This window comes from Ostrinia nubilalis, chromosome Z, assembly GCF_963855985.1.
Source record: "Ostrinia nubilalis chromosome Z, ilOstNubi1.1, whole genome shotgun sequence".
NCBI classification, from domain to species: Eukaryota; Metazoa; Arthropoda; class Insecta; order Lepidoptera; family Crambidae; genus Ostrinia; species Ostrinia nubilalis.
The window spans coordinates 22085811-22111273 of NC_087119.1; the positions used below are offsets into that span (position 1 = coordinate 22085811).

General features: G+C 36.1%; 1 protein-coding gene across 1 annotated transcript in view; it reads right to left on the bottom strand.

Annotated features, from left to right (window-relative positions):
- Positions 1–25463, bottom strand: part of LOC135086551 (CUB and sushi domain-containing protein 3) — a 152683-nt gene that overhangs the window by 63660 nt on the left and 63560 nt on the right. Inside the window, exons 2-3 of the mRNA XM_063981293.1 lie at positions 5786–5965; positions 1253–1462 (exon numbers count right to left, since the gene is read on the bottom strand). Of these exons, the coding sequence (XP_063837363.1) occupies positions 1253–1462; positions 5786–5965 (390 nt within the window). The remainder of the gene's footprint in view (positions 1–1252; positions 1463–5785; positions 5966–25463) is intronic.

The following is a 25463-nucleotide window of genomic DNA, read 5'->3' on the forward strand; positions in this document are numbered from 1 at the left end:
TAAAAAACAATTTTAAGTAAAACGGATATCAGTTTCTTCAAGTTTAAAAGAACTAAGAAGTAGAGTTCGATTTCCGGCCGGGCCAACTTAGATAGCGATGTTTTATCTATTTGTGAACGCTTGTAAGTTTTCTAGATGCACTTAATATAGATAATCTAAGTTAAAATTAAATCTGTATAAGAATTCATCGAGTAGTTTGAAAATCACAATAAACGGATGGGAAAAGCCACTTTCATAATAATTTAACACGCACTCAAGCGGTTTTCAATTAAATACCTTAATTAAAGCCTCACATCTGCTGCACAGCCCACGTATGTTTTTAAATACATTGATTGATCCCCACTTAATACTAAACTTGATTTTAATCCGTGGTTTGTAAATCCAACCGAATGGCTTTTTAGTGTCGAACAGATTAAACACAGTACCATTGATAGTGACTGACGAATTGAATTGATTATCAAACTTCCAAGCGGATTTGTAACAGTCCGTTTGATTCGAATAAAAGATGATATAAAAATAATTACCGATTTCATTAACTGTCTTTTGTAAAAGTAAAGTGTAGCGAATTACACAAATGGTGTAGAACAAAGCCGCGTGCAATAGATACTGAATTTCAATTTCAATCTAACGGCCAAATCAAATGATTTTGCCGTTAGATTTGATTTAGACTATAGTTATAAAATTTCTCACACAGTGAAATATTGGTTTTTGCTCTCTTTACGAGTTTAACAGTTATCTAATAATGTATTATTAATAATACTAATTATTAATACTCAGAACAGATCTGTTCCACAACTGGATATTATTTCACCTCTAATATAGAAGATTTTTATAGCCCGTATTAAATGATGGAAAGCGAATTTAATGTGGAATTCTCGTCTCTCGCAGTGACCGATGTCATTGAAAAATACCGCTCTTTTCAGTACATCTCATAATTGTCGTGCTAACACATTTTCACGGTTCACCATTAGAGAAGCATCATGGTATAATGATTCACTAAGACACGCTTGTCTGCTGGCTGGATTGCACCATCTTACTTTAACTTTAACAAACGTCAAAAATCTGTCAAACTCCATACAAAAAGCACCGGTTATCGTTATAGTTACAGTTAAAGTTAGGTGGTGTAACTCAGCCTTAGTGAATCCACTTGCAATCAGGCAGGGCTCGGGCTGAGTCGAGATTCCTTCCACATGTTCTGTGGTCTTCTTGCCCAAGTTACCCTACATAATCATAGTAAGCAATGGCCACTTACCACAACAGCCTCTAGTGGTGACTCGGACCACTTTGACGGCGTAGTGTCTGAGAAGATCCACCTGCCACCACGGGGAAGCCTCGCGCTGAGTTTCTGTGCACCTCTTGCCATCGTGTTCTGTGGTCTTCTCGCCATCATTGCCATTGGCTGCGGCGCCACCACGCACTGTGGTGGACTGGTTGGCTGGCTTGCGGAAAGCTACGTTTGTACCTGCAAACAAATACGGAGTTTAAAAAAGATGCAGAAACAAATATTAGTTACGAGTTTCGTGTTATTTAAGCATTTTCGAAGATCTAATTTCTAAACAATTGTTACGACCAGTCTCTCAATTACCTTTTTTACCCCAATTAATAGAACGATTTTGTATGTACTTGTAATAATTGATTCATCTCATTAATTTACAGTGACAATATCAATTAAGAAATTATCTTTCGAAAGGTTAATTTTTTGTTTGCGAACAAAATACACACATTAAAGCCCTTTTGGCCGCTGGTTCGGAACATTAAACTAATTGCCACCTTCCAGAAATAACGTGATTCGTAATTAACGATATGCACTTAATTAATCAGTAAAATGTTTCACTCTTAATTAGTCCCATAATTGAAATTTGACCAACGGTACCAGTTCTCCGAATATTCGAAAAAACCACAGAAATATGGTCGGCGACAAATAATGATGTTTGGAATGACCAAATATTAAAGATACAAATGTTAAAGTGCACCGAATTTTCCATGAGAGCTCGAATATTTTACAGTAAATAATTCAGTTTTGAATGGAATTGAAAATGTACATTTTGAACGATATTTTTACTTTTGAAGAACACACATTCAAATAAGGCTGGGTTGCACCATCTTACTTTGACTTTATCAAACGTAAAAAATCTGCCAAATTCCATACAAAATACGCCGGTTATCGTTATAGTTACGGTCAAAGTTAGGTGGTGCAACTCAGCCCAAGAGTGTTTACTTTTATGTAACGTTACACGAGAATGGTAGGTAGGTAGCACCATAGTGTGTTTAACTATAAAATTCAAACGAAGATCTGTCTAGAATCCAACCTAATATTCTAATTTTTGAAAAAATATAAATATTTGTTAAGGCGATTAGAGTCCTCAATCCGCGTCAAATGGGCATTTTGTAAAGCCTACTCCTCTTTTACTGCTGGACAGAAATAGTTGAAAAAAATATATGTTATACAACAGTTCAAGGACTACATTTGTGACGTTTGAATTTTCGCTACGTCTCTTTGTTTTGGATTAAAAAAATAAATACGGGACATCGATTTTTTACTTAAATTCCCTACTCCTCCAAAACGGCTATGTTAATTTAAAAGATTTTTGCACGAATAGATTAGGAATTCTTTAATCTTTAAATGACACGTTGCGTTTTTCAATCGAACATTACTTTCATTCATAAATTTTACTTTTGATAAATTCCGAACGTTTTGCTGTTGAGGGGGCCTTCGCGGGGTGCGGGCGGCAGTCGGCCGCTGGCCTTCAGACGGGGAGGTTGTGTCACTCGCTGCAAACTGACATTAGCGATCAAAATGATTTTTTTCTTTGGCTTAGTTGCACCACCTGACGTGACCTAACTTTGACCGTAGCTTTGGCGATAACCGGTGTTTTTTGTATGGAGTTAGACAGACTTTTGACGCTTGTCAAAGTTGAAGTAAGATGGTGCAACCCAGCTTTTGTTCGACAATAGATTTTATGTCAGAATTGTTCATAGAGTACGTGCAGTCAGACGATACAATTGAATTATGACACGCTCAGACGCTATTTTCTACCTGAATAGAATCTATTAGTGTAAAAAAACTATAATTGACTCCAAAACAACTGCACTAGATAAATACATGTAGAAAAATTATTACTTTATTTATTTACTAGGCCTTTGCAATCAGTATCCAAATTAGGAGCTAGTCAGAATCTGTAACTTAATCGATTTACGTGAAGAAAACAATTTATATTTTTCATACTTATTAGAATTAGATTTTCAATATGTTTCTTCGCGAAAATACCACAATTAAAAATAACACCTGTAACGCCCCTGGGTCTGCGGGTGTCTATGGGCGACGGTAATCATTTACCAACAGGTGATCCGTTTGCTCGTTTGCCTCCTGTCACATTAAAAAAAATTAAGATAAAGTGGTACTGAATTGTTCTATAGAGCTTATTAAAAAATTTGGATACTGATTACAAAATTAGCCATTTTCGGAGTCGGTGGCAGCCTACCTTTTGGTGATTCGTTTTGGAGTTGGTTTTAATTTTTAGTGAAATTAATCTATTTCATGCCTTTAGTAGACTATAGGTACTCAGTAGACCTTGTTGTTGCCACTGAAGGTGCATAGGTACTCAGTACATTGATACCATATTTTTCATGTTAAGTGCAAATAAACTTCCCTAAATTACCAAACCATGAAACGTTATTAAAAAGTTTCGCAGATAAAAACTGAAATCCTCTTATAAGGTGATGAATTTTAGGAGCATGTCATGAAACCAAAATTATTAGCATACAAGAGCTTGTTTTTAAAAAAATCTGGGGGCACGGCAGTGCCCCCACCAAGTCGAGCAAAAAAGCGGCACGGCCGTACCATCCTTTTCTCGAAGCAATTCAGGCCATTTTCGACCGCCTGTAACTTCGTTGTGGATAAAACTAGAAGGCTGAATTTTCATTAGCTATGCAGGCATTGTAAAGACACGGTATATTTAAAATTTCATTCAATTTGAACCGGTAGTTTAAGAATTATAACGGGTCAAAGTTACTTAATTTTGTCACTCACTGACTCACTGACTCACCGATCATCAAAACTCTAAGGCACTTCTAGCAGACCTAGAAGCTTCAAATTTGGAATATAAGTAGTGTTTGGTGTATGAATCAAGGAAAAACTAAAATATTTGGGGGCACGGTAGTGCAACCGCCAAGTCGAGTAAAATTTTTCAATTTCGGTCCAGTTTTCTAGATACATAACTGCTGTCTACAAAATACAAAAAGAAATGATATTTGGGGGCACGGTAGTGCAACCGCCAAGTCGAGTAAAATTTTTCAATTTCGGTCCAGTTTTCTAGATACATAACTGCTGTCTACAAAATACAAAAAGAAATGAGATCCCATCAAAAACAATACTTGTCAAAAAAACCAAGTCTCGCAACTCAGTTGTTCTACGGTAAAAAGTTGTGAGATCCATGTAATACCAAGTCCAGGCCAGGAAATCTTTAACGTTTTACATAAATATATTGACTTGGCCATCGCATGAAAACACGTGTAAATTAAATTATTTAGTGCGATGGCCAAGTCAATAATTTATGTAAAACGTTAAAGATTTCCTGGCCTGGACTTGGTATTACATGGATCTCACAACTTTTTACCGTAGAACAACTGAGTTGCGAGACTTGGTTTTTTTGACAAGTATTGTTTTTGATGGGATCTTTTTATTTATGATGGGGAATTTACTGCGGCGTAGTAGCAGAGATTTTCAGACAGATAATTAGAAAATATTAGACTCATATTTTTTAATTTTTTCCATAATCGAATAATTACAAAAATATTATATTGAGTTGAAATGTCGCGTGACGTCACATTTGAGTAAAAATTCTACTCAAGCGTGGCGTATCGCGCCATTTCAACTCGATGTAGCACTGTTATTGTTTAATTATGAAAGAAAATAAAAAATATGAGTCTAATATTTTCTAATTATCTGTCTGACGGACAAATAATTGAAATTTTGTCATCTAGCCTAGTTGTCGTCAGGAAGTTGGTCTAACTAATTCAGTACCTCTAGTACGAAAAACTTTCGAGTTCGTTTCGTTGCGTATTCAAAGTGTCATCGAAAAATTTTGTATGAAAAATTAAACAGCGCCCCCTAGGGCGGCTATAATATAGGGGGCGCTGTTTAATTTTTCATACAAAATTTTTCGATGACACTTTGAATACGCAACGAAACGAACTCGAAAGTTTTTCGTACTAGAGGTACTGCTTGCAAGATTCCACCCGAACAAACATTTATATAATTACCTACATACATCATAAATTGCAAGCTAAATAAAAGCTTGTAATAAAGTCGGGTTTGTTCAAATTTCGAGAACGACTGAACCGACAAAAGCATTAGAAAATTTACGAAAAATAAAATAAATTTTATCCCGTACAAAATGTTCATGGATTTTGTTATTTTTATGAAATACTTTTACGCCTGAGTTAAATGACAGCGACATCAAGGTTCATCAATTTAAGTTTAAAATAATAGGCAGTAATGTATGAAGAAAGAGCTTCTATTCTGTATCTACCTATGCCCGTGTATTTTTGATCGGTGTCAAATCGGAGTTTTTGGTGCGGGGTACGCGGGTGTTGCTCGCGGCGTGAAGGTCAAACGCCCAAGGTCATTGAGGACTCTAATCGCCTTAATATATTTTTACTTCACTTTTACTTAGGGTGTGCGCAAGCTTGAGACTTCATTTACGTGCGTTTGCACATACCTAGTAACGTAGTTATAGTAGCTATAAGCGCACATTGCGCACAAGCAATGGCTGCTAAGACTTACCACAAAAGGGAGGTTCAGCAGTCCAGTCTCCCCTCAAAGTGCACTCTCTCTCATGTGCGCCGAAGAGTTCATATCCATCATCACACTCGTATGTGGCGAGCGTCCCTGGGACGATGGGGTCCGCAGACAGGGACACTCGGGCGTTGGCAGGGACAGCTGGGTGGCCGCACAGTCGCTCGGCTGTAGACAAAAAGCATTGGTTAGAACGAACATTTTCTACAAGGGATGGAAAATGCTAAAACCAACACTCCGAATACTGTGCCGTGTTTTATTTTGAAGATTGTCCTGTAGATTTTCAACGTATTTTGGATTTTGCTGTTTCTCCTCACGTATTAAAAATGGTTTAAGGAAGCACACCAAGCCCACTTGTCAATGAGAGATGAAATTTTAATGGTCCATACTGTAGAAAACATGAGTTAACTTAATAATGCTCCAATGATGCAACGGAGTAAAAATTACTGCTTATAGCGTTTTACGTAAGGCTTCTGGAGCTAGCTGACTTCATCATGTACTAGAAAAGATATTGTTAACCATCTTTTAAAAGGAGCTCGCCAATTTTCCGTACACAGGCGAACAATGTCGACGTCACTCATACATGAGTTGCATGACGCGTTCTCGGAAGGTATGTTGTACCTCGGATAATAAGTCAGCCTTGGTGAAACATCAACATCCACAAAAGCTTTCCTGTGATATTATCGACACATTTTTGAAAAGATTGTAAATAAAAGAAGACGAAGTAATAATGTCTTAACAACAACCGGGCCTCTTTTGAAGTAGAAGGCACAAAAGTATGTTTCCTGTTTGGTTAGGAGATTCTAAAAGATTTAAGAAGTTACAGCCAGCAATCAAAACAATGTACTTAATTGCAGTATTTCACATGTTTTGTTATAATAACTTGTTCACATAACGTCAATCAGCGTCGTAACTGCCCGCTCCGTAAACTGTCATTTCAAATTAAAGAACAAGTGAGCTTGCAACTTCACTTTCTTTTGTTCCGAGCGGTGTGAACCAGTTTAATTGAGTAATTAACACCCCGCCATCTAATCGCCATAATAGCTCTGTTTTCTCTGCAAATCGCTGAGAATCGGCTAATAAGAAGAATGAACGCATTGCGTAAGGCACTTCAGTAACATTACATTTCAACCAAATGTCAGAGCGTCCTTGCAACAATAGTAACCGCAACGCGACTTTTAAAATTCGACCATTCATTGCGGGTTGTGGGGAGGAGACAAAATAAGAGCAGAACGAAAGCAGGAAATGGTGTGGGTTCAACCAAATTGCAACGCTTTCAGTTTGGGAAGGGTTTTGGACTGCAATGCATCGATTCCGAGTTTCGTTTAAGGCAGAGTTGAAGATATTTACATACATTTCTCTGGCGGTGCGCTAGATTTTGCGCACGAAAAAGTAGATCCTAGGTAAAGACGACCAGACATTTAAAGACGGGCAATTGTGAACTGAAATGATGAAAAAACAGTAGCTTCACAATAATCAGGAACAGACAACAGTTAAAAAAATAATGCGTTAACGTTAAACGAATAAAGTTTTCTTAATTCAGAATATTTACTTGTATTTACATATTATTCAATTACTTAGTGTAATCATAATATCGCTTTAGCAAATCTATCTCCTTTGTATCAGATAAGTTATCAATTTCTATTAAAAAGCAAGCTCTAGAGCCATCTAAGATTATTATAACGATCGAGATCACAATAGATATAATATGTATAGTATAATTCGGATAAACCACACGTACAGCCATACAATAGTTAATTCGCTAAGTTATGACGGTGATGTAATGCTGATCATTCAGGGCCCCGATTGCGCTAAAATTTTCAACTGCAACGCAATTGGACCAATTGAACGACGAACGAAAATCAGCTTAATGACAAATCCGTATCGCGGTATCGTTTTGACAGCTAGTTCAAACGAAGCTGAAACGTAAACGCGCCTTTACGTAAAAGCTGACAGAGAGCTACTTTTTCTCAAACGCAATTCAAACGCTTCACGAACATTTGCTGTGTTTTGAATTAAAGACATTACAAATTAGCAAATTATGGTCTACTTTTAATGTACCTATTTCAGACAAAATTAAATGACATCCACTGCTTTACTAATTATTTAACTTAAAACTATTCATATTCTCTTTTATTCTTCTTCGTATGAAAACCACATAAGTGGTTAATGTATTCTATTTCCCTATAACTTTTACTGCGGATGCAAATACTGAAAGTCTGAAATTATGAAAATAAATCCCCGCTTTTTAGCGCATTTGTTTGTTTAGGTAACATGCTTTTGCACAGAGAGTTTGAATATTTTCTCGATTTGCTTTGGTGTAAAAGAAGCTGTTTTCTTTACATATTACTATGTATTACTCGTAGCTTGTTTGTTTAAAAAGAAGTTTAGAGAAGAGAAATTGTAAAAATAAACATAACTTGAAAACTATAAAAATCGCGGAAATTGGAGGAACGCCCCGGTAGCCCGTAGTGGTTCTCTAGGTACCTCTGGGTTTCGGCCTCTGGGTGTCACTATTTTTGGATACCTTCTATATTGAAGTCAGAGTTCCTAAATCAATTAATACTGTAACCATCCTAAAGACCCAAAAACATAGATCTTTGTGCAATCACAAACTTTTTGTTTAGACTAGAATTCTGTGCTTGACTTGAAATACTTAAACATGTACTGTACATATATTTCTTTCCCGAAATTGAGTCGAGTTTAGAACTTCATTCTGTAACATGCACCTTAGTACATTGTTACAGAATGTGTTACAAAGTAGAGACGTCACGCAACGTCGTCTTGTCGCCTGAATGAATATATGCATGGATGTGATATAACTTCCTATACACGTGACAAACGTTACATAAACATTATACATATATGTCGCAGGCAAATTGTATGATTCCGCATTTTACAAACGGCGTCGTCAGTTTACAAACGCTCACTGTTCTATGAAATGCCGAAGGCAAATTGGCGACTCGTTCAATGGACATGGCGCACAATTTTTGTTGAAGATGCCAAAAAAAACTACAAAAAATTAGAATGAATACTGTATTTTTACTTTTTTGATATCTTTAAAAATGACTGAGATATTCAAGCTCAAAGTGCGCTCTTCCGCTAGGAGCGATTTTCCGCGCGGATTTAGAAAATGTGACGTAGTAACATGAAAAGCTGCATGTAAGATATTATCTGTGTGCAATGGTTAGAATGGTTAGTAGGGGAGCCGAAGCGGGGATTTCGGGACTTACTAAAGAGTGGCAGACTAACATACAAGGAAATACTTTGTACCTGGTAAATTACCTCTAAGTATGAATTTTTGATATAAAACGGCATTAGTTCTTATGCCTCTCACCCAAAAAATACCTCAATTAAGCCCAAATTTGAGACCGCAGCCAAACTTTGAGTGACGATGGAAACTAGCCTAGATGGAGGTCACATGAAATTGAACTTCTGCTTCTTCATTGATAAAGACTTATCATTTACCATACCTTATCATTTTGTATTCCATTTTCAAGTCACTTTTTTTTCGCTTACTGTTTAAACAAAACGTGGGATTTTTTAAATCTCAGGTCTTTTGAACGCACATCTGAACGATGTCTGGTTTTAATTTCTTCAGTTACTCCGTGATCATGGCGCTTGCAACAGTGCCGAAATATTGGAAACTCAAAACTAAGGTACATGGTAGCAATCCCGTCAGTAATAAAATAGGAAAATGTCTTGAAAAATAAGTAAATCGTATATTACTTTATGTAACTAATTTTATTATTTATCATACTTATAACTAATCACTTCATTCAGAACTAGAAAATGATTCCACTTTTCTTCAATAGATGATCAAGATAAAGAGTTATTTATTTACTAGCGGCCGCCCGCGACTTCGTACGCGTGGATCCCGTTTTACCCCCTTCATCTATCTTACGCGGTTTAGATTTTTTCATACAAATGTTTTTTCCCGCTAACTCCCGTTCCCGCGGGAATTTTGCAATATCCTGTTGTAACTAAGCTTTAAGTTTACTAAGATACCTGCATGCCAAATTTCAAGCGTCTAACTTAAGCGGTTTAGATTTTTCATACAAATGTTTTTTCCCGCTAACTCCCGTCCTCGTGGGAATTTTGCAATATCTTGTTGTAACTAAGCTTTATGTTTACTAAGGTACCTGCATGACAAATTTCAAGCGTCTAACTCAAGCGGTTTAGATTTTTCATACAAAAGGATTTACCCGCTAATTCCCGTTCCCGTGGGAATTCCTAAGTATCCTATAACCTGCCCAGGAGTATGAAGAATAATTGTACCAAGTTTCGTTAAAATCCGTCGAGTAGTTTTAGTTTCTATAAGGAACATACAGACAGACAGACAGACAAAAATTTTACTGATTGCATTTTTGGCATCAGTATCGATCACTAATCACCCCCTGATAGTTATTTTGAAAATTTATTTCATGTACAGAATTGACCTCTCTACAGATTTATTATAAGTATAGAAGTATAGATTATAAATTGCTCTTCCACCATTTCAATTATTCTATCTTACATCTTACTTGATGAAATCTTTTTCAATTTTGTTTACATGGTCATAACATTTTCACCATTCCTCTGCACCAATTTGTGAGGTAGACCTGAAACCCCCGATAAAGCAGCTATTATAAGAATAATATTTAAAAAAAAAACCCTCCTTCTGATGCAGTTAGGTAATAAACTAAATGTATCCAATTTCACTCCAACTTACTGTCAACTCAACGACGCGCTTTAAAATCAAAGAATGACTTTGAATTATGCCTTATTTTAATGTGTATTGTACATTGAAAACAATATGACTTGCTTGAGCTTTTTCGACTTTTTCACAAAAATAACAAATAGGCATGAAGAAATTACAAAATTTCTGCAGCGACTGACAGTTCACTTGATTTACGTTGATAGGTGACAATAAAGCCATAGACATTTGCCATATGAAAGACACACTTTTCCAATATTTTTGTTTGCCATGAGATTCTAGTACACCTATACCTATCATTTAATGAAAAGATTAACTAATTTTTTTCAGCACAACGAAAATCTGCTTTGGCGCGTAGCAATGCAACGTGACAACTACAGTTCGGACTTCTTTATGCGTCCACTACACATGAAATAAAATTCGAACTACCGCACATTTTTTCTTTTTAATTCTAATTCAGTAAAAAATGTTTTTGAAACCTTCATTCAAAATTCAAAAGTTATTATCATATGACAAAATTTATGACCAGACTATGTACATTGAATAAAATATTTTTCTTTTTATCATCTAGCTTAGCAGTTTAATAAGTTACTATGACACTCGAGTTAATCCACATTCAGCACCATAGCCTCCCCTTCTACAAGGCCCTCTACAAATGTCAAAACGTCACTTAACCCTTTTAGCACCAGTTCTTTTGTTTTTGAGAAGATGTACCCAAATTTTTATATCAATTTAATTATAGTCCAGTCGTTTGGTACAAATTAACGTGGTTACCTGGAAAGTGTTCCGTGAGTTTTGAAAATTGGTGATTAAAATAGATTTCGCTATGTTCTCTGTTAGTCTGTTAGTTAAGTGTGATTGCCGCGCTCGTTGCGAAATTGGAAAAATTCTGCCTTAGAGAAGATTTTTGATTTACATTCTTTCCTATTTCGTCGTTCCAAATGACGTTCACTGCTGGGCAAAGGCGAGAGGCCTTTGGGTTTTCCATAGGTTTTTTCATAATGAACAGTCCTGCGCTGCCCGCATTCAGGTTCTTCCCGCGACCTTTACCAGATCGTCGGTCCACCTAGTAGGAGGCCTGCCCACGCTACGTCTTCCAGCCCGTGGTCGCCACTCAAGAAATTTTCTGCCCCAATGGCCATCGTCTCTACGAGCTATGTGTCCCGCTTACTGCCACTTGATTTTAGCAATTCTGCGTGCTATGTCGGTCACTTTGGTTCTCCTGCGGATCTCCTCATTTCTGATTCGATCACGCAGGGAAACCCCGAGCATAGCCCGCTCCATTACCCTTTGGGTGACCTTGAGCCTTCTTATGAGCCCATAGTAAGCGACCACGTTTCAGAACCTTAAACTTTCCTATTTATTTCACGACTATCTTTTGCCTGCGGCTTCACCCGCGTGAAATTTAGTGTCACGCGGTATGTTATTCTGGGTTACAAACAATAACATTGTACAGTTTCAACAAAATCCGTTGAGTACTTTTTGCGTGAAAGAGTAACAAACCTGGGACACAGGAATCTTCCTAGTTCAGGTATCAACCCACCAACATTCTTACTTTTTGTTTTCCCTGATTGTTTGTTATCATAATATTATCTGTTATGTTGGTGAGAAATAAACATTACTTTACTTTATTTTAAACTTCCAGACATCCAAACTTTCGCATTTATAATAATAGTAGGATGCAATTATGTAATGTAGAAACAAACAAGACAAAAAAAAGTTTACTTCAGCAACGCGATTTTTTTTTGTACTTCAGCATATTTAGGACACCCGGCAGCGTGTCCTGCCATGATTAAAGAAAAAAGAACTCGCAATTTAGCAGGTACATTAATTTAACTGTTTCACAACTCTAAATCTATTTAACTTACATTACATGAAATTTATCACATTTATCAAACCTTCTTAGCTTGTCTATGTCCCAAAAATTATAAAATGAAAAAAGTAGTTGTCAAAAACCTTTTTTAAGGCGGATTTTTTTCAATAAGGCGGGCGCGCGCGCGGCTATAAACGAGGTCACAAAATTCGGAAAGAACATGGCGAAATCTATTTATTCACCAATTTTCAAAAATTCCGGAAAACTTTCCAAGTAAAATTAACAAATAACTGGAATATTTACTCGTTATTGAGCACAGAGACACGAACTTGGTCATTTTTCCAGAAAATGTATATTTAAGTGCATAAATGTAAAAATGGCTTCATAGTGCACAAAATTGGCAATAGGTGGCATAATAATGGTTACTTTTATAGCGCCTAGTTTGAAAATTGTGATTGAACGATGACAACTAACAACAGTTGTCAGTTAGGTAAAATTTTATTTTAGTTGGAAAAAGACAAAAAGTGGTAAATGGGTTAACGTGCGGGGGCTGCAAATTCATGTTGTGACGTCACGCGCGAATATTGGAAATTTTTGAAAATTTTAAAAAGCCCGTAAACTTCTCGGGGCTCTATCTTCGGTAATACTGGATGGATTGAGGTGAAATAAAAACTATTGTAATGTGTGTGATCTAAACTTTAAATTAAGTCATAATTTAACTTAATATTACAACTTATGCGTGTTGTCCATTGATAATTTCGACTATGATTGTTACAATAGGGTGACCAACATAAAACACATGTTGGACAAATCAGACTTTATTTCAGAAACCAGAAATCTATATTCAAATAGGACAAACTTAAAAAAACTCCTAAAGTAATTAAAATATTTTCGTGACAAAAATAATACTAAACTAATTTAAACTGATGACATACCTAAGTAACAAACTAACAATAATACAACTTTTATGAATAATATGGTACTTTCGATTAAAGACAAACTTAACACCAGATACGATTGTGGTTAAATAAGGTACCTGACTTGTTATGCATAAAAAAAAACATTTTAATTATACCTAGAACAAGCCATATTCCGCAGCAGTCCTCCGAGCACCAGATTCCATTGTCACCTTAGCGTTTTTTACGTGCGGGATAACCTCAAAAACTTTTTCATTTGTCCACGGCTTTTTCACTGCTCCTATTTGTGAATCGTAAAATTTCCTCAATTCATTATAGTAAATGTCTTTAAAACAATACTTTTTTGTGAAAAGTCCTTTGAATACGTACGTTTTATGTATCACAATACCACTACTCGACGCCATTTTCCTCGTTTTGATAAGCAGCGCCTCGCGTGGTAAGAAACAGAACTAAATACTTCAATTTGCCGCGGCATTTTGTAAACGGCGATTGAATTGGCTACCAAATTTTGTGGCATATTATAAAGTGCCAAGGCAATTTACATTTTGCCTTCGGCATTTCATAGAACAGCGAGCGTTTGTGAACTGACGACGCCGTTTGTAAAATGCGGAATCATACAATTTGCCTGCGACATACAGGGTGACTTTTGTATCAGTATCCAAATTTTAATATAATAATCTATGAAGCGAAAGACAAAACACGTATTTTTTATTTTTGTATCGTCCAGTACAAAAATGTCAAAATAAAGCACCCAGAAACAGTCTGAAAAATCACTTACACCGTGGTCACGGCTCACTCGCTTACGCACGCACACACGTACGCGCCTGCCCGCGCCGCATTTCATTCATTGCGATACGATTTATAAGTTGTCGATTTTCCCTTCATACTTTCACGGGCTTAGGACCGTCAAAATGCAAAAGATTTCAAAGTGGTAATTAGTTTTAATTAAACAGACTTACTAATTTATGGTAGAAAAATTAAATACCTACGACAATAATTACGCTATCAAAAAGAAAATAAAATCACCGAGAGCGGTAACACTACTTTTCTTGTGTACCTATTCGGGGGTATTTATCGTTATTTTCATGTGCAATAATTGAGATTGCTTACCAAACCTACCTAACCTAACAACAAACTAACAAATTATGAGTAGTTATTTTAATAATTGCCCAAAGTGCATACCATTTTTCTCCAGACAGACTTGCACGCTTTTGTACATTGTCTTTGAGTTTATTTAAAACTACAGTGTCATTTCGCACTTCGCGTCTCGTGTAGGTACTTACCTACTTGCTCGCGGATCTCGCTTCAGTTTGCCGCTAAAATCGTTCACCGGTTTGGCACTGTTGGGTTTAGTCCTTGGTTACGAAGTCGAGGTATTCCTCTGGGCCCGGTTCAAACTCTCTCCACTTAAAATGTAGCACCGAATCATTTCATAACACTCGCGCTGCGAATACATCGTTACATTGACCGCACGACGGAACGATCGGCGCGCGCAGTGATACGCGCGTCTCGTAATGGGTTGCGCGGGCGACTGATTGAAGCGCCGCGCGGCCAGGCCGGCCGGTCGAGCGTTGCCACACGTTGCCAGCTCTCCGCTCGACCAGCTCTCCCGCAAAATGTTTACGCGCTAAGCGCGGTAACCACACTACGTGATTAATTGGTTAGGAAAAAAATAGTTGATGTTAAAATTTGACCTACCTATTTTTTATTAAAAATGTCATCTATAAACGATACCTAATGTCAGGAAAAAATTTGGATACTGATACAAAAGTCACCCTGTATACATTGCAGTTCCAGGGCTGTCATGTAAAATTAAAAGGTTATAAAGCTACTGTTTTGGTAAAATATATTATTCTTAATGCTCATATGTAATATAAACTTATTCAAATTTTTGGAATTAGTCTCGTATACATAAATATTTTGGTAATCGAAATGGTTATTGCAAAAATCACTGTTAAAATCACATTTAAATTCAAAAAGGAAAATTTTATGTTCCTAATTATTTTACATTAAAAGTGTATTAAAAACATGTTGATTTTTGCAAATAATAAAATTTATTTTGAAAAATCTGAACACTGGCCGAAAACTAACACAACAAGCGGCCTAAACTGAATTAAGTGGCCGAGAATAGCCAATATTGCCACCACTATATGTTGTCAAAGAAAACTTACATTAGTGGAAATTGTGTTCCTTTTACGATTCAAAACTTTATATTCCTTTTGCCCACTCTTTGATGGAGAAAAAATTTTCTGAATACGAAATTTTGCTTAAATGGCCGTAAACCTATTGAACTACCCTATGATAAGTTTTTGACACAAATTTCAATGTAAACTCTGGTTGTACCCAATTAAATAAGCTTTTTTGCAATATTATATCCGTTAATTATTTTATGAATAACACCAATCGCCAAATCATAAGGTGCAGACAAGCGACTTTTAGTTGGCCGATACATGGGTCGGGCTGTTAATCAGTATGGCCACATATGAAAGTCAAATTCAATTCTTCATACAAATTAGGATCGGGTCTAACTATCGGCTAACTAAAAGTTGGTGATCTGCGCTTAAGCTTATCCTTTAATTATGACATCGATTTCCCTAAAAGTTGAGGGAGAAATATCAGTCAGTAGGGCAGTAAGATCGATAGCCCTGACACCTGCACTGCATAGCCTACGACTGACTATTCTATATGAGTACAGTCGATTGCCGGTGTTCCTACAGCTATTAAGTTCGCCCGCGGTAGTCGGCGGTCGATGTATCGCATGCACAGCGACTGTTGCGCAATTCTTGTGCAACAAAATGGTCGCATCCGCGTTTCTTTTCGCGGGCAAATCGGTGTTATATTTTTAGTAATGGACATTTAATATGGAAGGAATATATTTTACAATTAGATTACGGACATGCTTTTAATTTTGCCGTTGCTAACAATTGTTAATTTAGCTCTAAATTACTAACTGCTAACATAGTTAAATGTGTCTTTTCCTGTTAGTTACTATTAGGCTTTGAAGAAGTACGAAGAAAATATTGTAGGAAGAGACATTTTATCGTACATTTTCACGATGTTAGTAATAAATCAACATCTGCCAGACACTTTCAAGCTTTTAATTAACGATATCATTTAAATAAATTTTAATAATAACTTTCAATAATCATATCTCTTCAGAATGACTCTTCTCGAGGTCGGTGGTCGGTGGACATCCAGAGTGAAGCGAGCTTCCACCTTCGGCCTAATCATCACTTTCCATCAGGTGAGTTGCAGGCCAACAGCCTGCTCGTTGTGGATAAGGGTACTTCTCATTTACACTCAAATTTGATGGTCACACAATAATAGTTCATAACGGTATAAGTTAGAACAATAACTTTGAAATCAGATGATAAAATATCTATTTAGCTACATACGAAATAAATTTTATCGTAATAGAAGCAAAAATAATACGAAAAAATCACATGAATCGATAAAAAACGGGGTCATTTTTCGCGTTCTCATCGTGTCACACCTTCGGTTGCAATGAAACATTTGGTTACTGCATCCACAATTTTCATTCAATTTGTGTGTAGCATATACTAAAATCATCGTAATTAAATATACTTTCCACACAATAGTCAAAAAAATATCTTCTTATAATTATTTTGAATTGAGTAAGCGAAATACGTTGGTCACACGATTTTAGGTACCTAAAATTTTGAGTAATAATACAAGATTGCCGTTAAACCGAACACCAGCAACCAATCACAGCGTTCTATTCGGTTAACGTCAGTCGCGCTTCGACTATTTGGGAGGTGAGGTAGGTCGATCGTCGTTCCGCGAAAAAAATACGTAACTTTTTGTGATTATCCATAGACATACCGTCGCTTTCTTGAACATTATTTTCTACCTCTAAAATTTAAACAATTTAATTGAAACTTTGCCATTGAAAACTTAACATGTTAGACTTATTTGTGTAGTATTCAACTTGAACCGTTAAATTCAAATTTAAGGATAATTCATAAAAAACTAAAATTTTCGTCACCTTCGTGGCATCACCTTCGTGGTGTTTTATACACGAAGGTGATTTTAGGCCACGAAAGTGATTTCTTGCTTTGGTTTATTTTAAAATATAGTGACTGGTATTTATGTTTTTACAATATTTTAATAACTAATAAATTATACGTGGTAAGTAGAGATCAGTCAGTACATCAATAAATAAATAAGGGCCTCGTATTTTTGTTGTCTGTCTGTATGACTGTATGTATGTCTGTATATGTGACTGTGTATCTGTTTGTAAAATAAATTTAATCTGAAGTTTGAGTTAAAAGTTGTACAACAAAAATACGAGGCCCTCTGGCCTAAATAAAAAATATATATTTGTTGAGGGACTGATAATCAGTTAGAGTTCTTTTTTATTGAGGTACTAATAATCCGTTTTCTGCTTCTTTAGCATTTTAGAATGCCACCAGTGTCACCCTTAAAACCAATTGCGTAGAATCTTGTAACTTAGTAGGTGAAGTAATCGGTAAAATTTTATCTTGTATTTAAGTAGGTACCTATTTATATTATGTTATTGCTATTTATCAATGAAAATAAGACAAAATATATGTTTTATAAACACTTAAGAGTCATTTACAGTTGTAAAGTTTGAAAAAATTATTGCTGTGAAGTACAGAATCACTTTCGTGGCATCAAAAAATTCAAAACGTTAAAGCTTCCAAACGAGACTCACTACATATTTGACTGATTTACTGAGAATACAATCTTCACATCAAGCGCTACAATTTTTGTTTACAAAAAGTTGAAATAAGTAAGAAATAAAATTCGCCACGAAGGTGACGATGAGAACCGTGGCGATGAGAAATACCCATAAATAATATTAAACTGTTGATGTCGGGCGTATTGACCTCTATCGCGAATGTCGTGACATTCCAAAGTTAGCGCTAAGTGAAGTGGCGTGCGCGCGCGCATGTGGCAATTGTGGCGTGCTCCCGCAATTCCGGGTTCTGCGCTCATTAGCGGGCATGCTTTCAATTGACACTATAAAAATGACACAAATGGCATAGTAGAGTTATTCCAATGAGTAGAACAAGTCTGACATCAAAGACTAGGCAAATATATCAAGACTATAAAGAATACGGCACCTAATTTATTACACCTTTGTATACATACAGGCCTTCCCAAAAAAAAATACTTCAAATATTAATATAAAATATCAAAAAATTTAGTTTATCTATTGAAAAGATTAGTCTAAAAATGACTAGTCAAATTTTTAATGAAGGTATTTCCAATTTGAAACCCCCAGGAAAGTCTCAAAAGTATTTTTCGGCAATTAGGCTAGTTTTGACTGATTATACATTATATCATCATGATGACCCTTACACTGCAGACTTTGGAACAATAATCTGAGGAAATACAACAATTCTAGCTATATCGGTCACATCGGAACGAACGTATAATTAAATGGAACATATTACGATGCATGTCTAATACGATGGCTTACAAATAGACTGAAATATCAGAATATTGATTTGAAATGGCTATAAAATGATGCAGGCGACAACCGGCCACGTAATAGTTGACCAACTATATTCACCATAGTCACCATAGTCATCCAATTTTTCTACACTAATATAATTTGTTTGTTTGAAGTTAATAGGCTCTGAAACTACTGGACACATCTGAAAAAGTCTTTCACCATTAGAATCCTTTTTTTTTCTGCTGAACATAGGCTGTACAGTGTGTTTGGGATAGGGCTAGCGATAATTTAAGGCGATATTATTAAGTCAATTTAGTGGACAAAAATGCCCCAAAAACGTGTCCGTCAAAACTGAATTTTTTGACAAAATCTAAAATTCCATATTTTTTTTTTAAGTTTTTTGGACTATTAGCTGCAATTTTTTATTTATCTGTATTGTTATACAAACCACTTATGGGGGTATTTTGTTCGATAAAATTGACATCACAACATCGCCTTAAATTATATTATCGCTAGCCCTATCCCAAACACACTGTTTAATACGTCTTTTAAAAAGTTAAGCAAAACTCTTCGATGAGTTACTGTTTAATCAATGTAGTTACGTATTTACTCCGCCATTTTCCAGGATTGACACCTCATGTCAAACAGGCTATGTGCAGAAATTAGGGCTATCATTTTTATACTTAACAGTTGGCACCCCTGGCGATTGACAGGACCTTACTCTACAGTGGCGCCATCTTGATGAGTGCAAATACGATAGTCCTCCTACCACTTTCGGGCTCACCAGTTGGTGCCACTGTCTTCGCTACTAGCAAGTGACAGGACCTTACTCTACAGTGGCGCTAACTGGTGAGCGATAAAACGATAGCCCTCATTAAAATTGCGATTTCCTTTAAAGACAAGTTACTTAAAAATCTTTTTCAGTACGAAGTTTGCTGGGTCAACTAGTTACTAATATATTTTTGTCACTATAGGTATTGTTAAGTATGTGAAAGTTAGCACATTAAATTATTGCGAAACCAAACATTATGAATGCACATACCCCACAACTTGTAAGCTCTTTCCGAAATGCTTAACGTTTCAAATAAGGCTTACCATTTCACGTACCTATATTGTTAGCCATTTACTTAGAACCAAAACTTCACATCATAGTGCAGTTACTTTGAATCTTCCACGAAATTTGCAGTAAATTTTAGAGCCACCGAGGCAAGAATCTACGAGGTTTACTTTGACGGTACATCAAAGTACTATTTAGATACTAGTTATCAAATTAATTAGATTATAATACTGTCTCTATGAAGAGTGTGTTTTTCAAAGCTCTGATCGCATAAAGTGGTAAGTCATGGTAAATTCATGACAAGAAATTGAAGGTTGATCCAAAAAAAATGCCATAAATTCAAAGCGTATTCGCCATTCATTGAATAATAAAGAAAATCTCATTATTTAGTTTTCCCATTGGTCCTTGTTATTGTGGCGTAAGTAGGTAGGTAATTAGGTTTTCTGGTGACAGTACATTAATTAAATTAAATATCAACTTTCTTTAACAAATTAAATTCCATGAAAGCTGCGGTTAAAACTTATGGCTACAATGACCTTGTAACGCTATTGGATAAAATTCTATCCGTTATCTTCCTTGGCTACGTTGCAAAACAATATCTATGCAACTATCTCTACTCGAAACCGAAAACAAATAGTAAATACAAGGCACTATTCCAAGACGGAAAATTGTGTATTCCTACCTGTTAACCTAGAAATTATTAATGAGGATATCGACGTTGCGACTGTCGATTGCGACTCATAATTATATTCCGTGGCTGTATCTGTTCCAGAAATATATCGCTTTCGACTCAGTACAATAAACAAGTCATCATCATCATTTTAAAGCACATGACGTCCACTGCTGGGCATATGCTTCACTGCTTCTATTTCAATCTAGTTGACTTCTTTTTTTCGTCTCCCGACCGAGGTGAGTTCTATCTGAGAGTTGCAATATTATAGATGTTTTGGAACTTATTGACCATTAGCGAGCTGGTACCAGTGCGCATTTTTAGTTCAAGTCTCGAGCTAACAAATGCGCCCTGGGCTCGTGATATTAGTTAATTAATTTCCAAAAATCGACAATGTCACAACTCTCTTCTGTTACAACTCTCCTAGGTCTCCCCTATTTACTAGAGATGTCCTGTACTCCCGCTAAGCTTTTTGTGCGCGAGCGCATTCAGCCAAATGATCTGCGACTTGGAGAAGCCTCATTCAGCTACAAAGCGCTTTTCTGCGACTATTGGAGCAGTCGACATTCGACAAAGCGCTTTCACAATGACCGCGACGCGCGCGCAATTTTAACGCGCCAAAAACGGACGGTTGTGTAAAACGTTACATTACAGACGTATAATATGTAGACAATGCAGTGACATCATCGGTGACAAATTATTTTAAATCAATTTATTAATAAGGCAGTCTATATGAACATCAGTCGATGTAATATCCATTATACTAGTGACACGACCCGGCTTCGTACTATTAAGCAAGGTCTCAGAATGGATTATAAGGCTGTATGGCCTAGCTAGATTGTGTACTCGTATTATTGAAAAGTGTATAAAACAGATTTTTTTTTTTCAAAATTAATAAGGCACTTTTATTATATTTTAATTTAGATGATTTACTCAACTTAAGAACGGATTTTATATCGCATAGTCACGTTGTAACATCGCAAAGGTAGTAAGATTTCAACTTTATGTACTCATCTGAAAATTATGATTCGAGCCTGCCACTGAGGCGTAAAACATTACAAGTGAAAGGGTAAAAACTTGAACATACCGCACTTAACGTCATTCACGTGGATACAAATCTAATTCACATTGCAGTATCATTTGAAACATTCGCTATCTATCATGGCGGGCTTGCGGTCAAAACCGTTTTCACAGTGACGGAAATAGTAAAACAACTTTGAACTGTATACGTACACGTACTTACACCTAGCGTGCGTTTGCCATTAACTATGATTTGTCTAATGATTTCGAATGAAGAAGAAGATTTGTCAGATGCCTCTTTCCCACTAGGCACTTCGGGTACGTGCCCAGGGCCCAGCGACCACGTCTACTCAAAATACCTTTCTTCGGATAATAAAGGCCCCCCTTGATCCTTAAGTGCCCAGGGCCCTTAGTAGGTTGAAGACGACCCTGGTCAAGTGGTTTGTCTAATCAAATTCTTGCAAAAATAAGGCTAATTCTTCGTGATCACATTCAGGCTTACTATCTTACGGGTGGGTCATGTACCTTATTTCGATGAACAACTTTTTCAGCTAGATCCATTTTGTGGAGCATATACCTAGCTCTTGTAAATGCACCCGTAATTTATGTACCTAATTAAAATATTAAAATATACCTAATAAAATAATAAAAAAATAAACTTTTTCATAGGTCCTCCCATGAGTCAGGCTTGAATTTTGTTTCCACTGAATACCTATGAGTGTAATCACTAAGTAGGTAAGTAATTGCAATGAAGGCGTTATGGTAATTAAAGTTATTCGGTATTCTGCAGATTTGTTCTTCTTTACTGTAAGTGTACGTACACCATACGTGCAATCGAAAGACGTACTCTCAAAGAGTTATTGGTGGTGAAGTATCATTACCTACTCGGAAACGGGACCTACAATATTGCAGTTGATACAATTTAATGCAAAAGATACATCAATCGGAAAGGTTGAAGTGCATTCATGTCGTATTTCTAGATCTTCGATTTTTCATTTGTACTGGTTGTATCGCTCCGATATGCAAATTCAATCAAAAGAAAATATATGTATCGGATAAGTGTATTGTTACGACGCATTCAAACGGATAAAGCACGGTGTAGTGTCGGTTTCTTGAAACCTCTCTGCCTTATGTAATTACAAAAACTTGTTCATAAAAAAATCAATCAATACCCATGTGCCCATTTGAAAATCATCTGTCACTAACACTGCTATGAAGTCACTAATTCAAAAAACTAAATGGTGAAAATGATGTTGCCATTGGGCTGATACTTTATTTGAAAAATAATAACTAGGTGTCTTTTAAATATCAAAGTTGAGGTGAGGTAGCCTTAGAGCCATTTTAATCAGGCTTAAGGTTAGCTGGAAGGCTGTAGCAAATTATGTTTTCCAGAACTGTAAGGTGGTAAGATACGTAGTTTAAGCTGTCATCAATTTGGTAAGATTCATTTACACCATTCATTATTTTATCCAATTGGCTATGCTTGGTGGACATTTTTAAAATGCCATAGATGGCAATTTAGAATTACAAATATTTACTTTACTCGTACATCTGAGGTGGAATTGTGTAAAGCAATCGTAATCATTTGACAGTTCCTCCTAACGTACGATAAAGTCAGATAAACAAAGCGTTTGACAGAATAATCGTACGTTATGAACTGACAAATGATTACGATTGTTTTACACAATTCCACCTCTGGTGTAGAAACTAAATGGAATGTCAGAATATGATCAAAGGGATGGGGAATTGGGGACAAAGGGACCACAGCTCTGCACCGATTGGTTCCTAGAATATTAATTAGCGACTTGTCTAGAATTGTGGAAATGGCAAGCTTGTGCTGTATTGCTAAAGTTTGCCATAGTTGACGTTTGCAAAAGAAGTTAAATTGCAAATTACACAGAGCGGTGAATTTCCTTTAATTAGTATTAGAAAGCACCAGAAAGCGGATTCCGACAAATTCAGGTATGAATAAGGCAGGCGTGGAATTCTGAGAATCAATTAGTTATTGCACGTTGGACTGAACACTCGAGACTTTGTGAGTGCAGATTAATTAGTATGAGTTTCTTCAAACAAAACGGTGGCAAATTACCTAGTAGATGGTCCGATACTATTATACCCACTGGAAAAACACTAGACACGAGAAGTACCTAGTTTAAATCAGATTTATTCCAGTAATGATGTGTGATAAAGGCAAAAATTTTCATAATTATATTGTCGACATAATTTATTTCCGTGTAAACTCTATTCTCTCTGTTGGTGAAAAGTAAATTCTCAGATTAACCTATAAAATGAGTACAAGACAGACATACCTACATACAAGACTTTTTAAAGACTACCTTCTTTGTTTTCATTTTTGGACAAGATTACAGATTATTAAAAATACTCAATACTCAATACGTTTATTGCTTCCATTGTGTGACGATTTTAGGCACTAAGTAATCTATTTTTAGTAGTTACTTAGTACGAGTAGATTCTACATAACTGCAAGTACTATGTCATTACATAGGAACGAGGTAACCTCAATAACTGGACGTGTTAGACCGGTTCTACAAATTGTCAATTTATACTTTATTGCACTAGAAAAGTAGATTTGACATTGAAGCCAGATTGATATTTTCTTAGCTTATCCAGTGGGCTAATTCAAATGCATTTGTCGAGAGTAGAAATCGTCTGTCAAATAATTTTCTAGTAATCAATTTTGAACTGATTGTCAAGGTAATACAGTTGAAAATTGAATATCAAAGCCAGACTACGCCTAATGTCAGATCAGCCGATGGTAGATGCCAAATTTCCAATATCGCGTACGAAGACGGAGAACTTTGTCAATATAGTGGTACATAAGGGTCATAATTAGTGGATGCCGACGATTTTCGCGCTGTCATCTCAACGACTGCCCACCCTTGTCGTTAGAGCAGTCGACTGGATAGAAAGCATGGAATTAACATGGTGATTGATAAACTAGGTGCAAATAAGCATAGGTATTTTATAACCACAGAATGCTTTTTGCTTAAATTTGAAAATAAAGGATATTGTTCTGCGTCCATACATCGTTCGCCCCAAGACCCCCAAGCAATGAAATAATGATTTTTATATGTGAAATTACTTAACGATTGTCACCTTATACTCCACTAGCTTTTCGCTCGCGGCTTCGCGCGCGTGGCCTACATTAGGTACCTACCTACATATTTTACGGAACCCTATTATTTTCCAAAATAAAATTTAGCCTGTTACTCGTGGATAATGTAGCTTTCGAATGGTGAAAGAATTTAATAAAAACGGTCCAATAGTTTTTGAGTCTATTCATTACAACCAAACAAACAAAGTTTTCCTCTTTATAATATTAGTGTAGATACTTAAAGCACGGATAAGCGGGAGATTCGTTACAATAGGAAAAATGCTTCAGATTTTGAGGTTATTAGCATAACAGAAGTACATTTCCATTTTCTATCTTCTATAGGTACCTACTTATAATAAATCTGTAGAGAGGTCAACTCTGTACATGAAATATATTTTCAAAATAACTATCAGGGGGTGATACTGATGCCAAAAATGCAATCAGTAAAATTTTTGTCTGTCTGTCTGTCTGTATGTTCCTTATAGAAACAAAAACTACTCGACGGATTTTAACGAAACTTGGTACAATTATTCTTCATACTCCTGGGCAGGTTATAGTATACTTAGGAATTCCCACGGGAACAGGAATTAGCGGGAAAATACTTTTGTATGAAAAATCTAAACCGCTTAAGTTAGACGCTTTAAATTTCGCACGTAGGTACTTTAGTAAACTAATTCCCACGGGAACTGGAATTCGTGGGAAAATCCCTTTGTATGAAAAATCTAAACCGCTTTAGTTAGACGCTTGAAATTTGACATGTAGGTATCTTAATAAACTTAAAGCTTAGTTACAACAGGATATTGCAAAATTCCCACGTGAACGGGAAAAAACATTTGAACGAAAAAATCTAAACCTAGATGAAGGGGGTAAAACGGGATCCACGCGTACGAAGTCGCGGGCGGCCGCTAGTTGCTAATAAAACTATTTATTGTCAA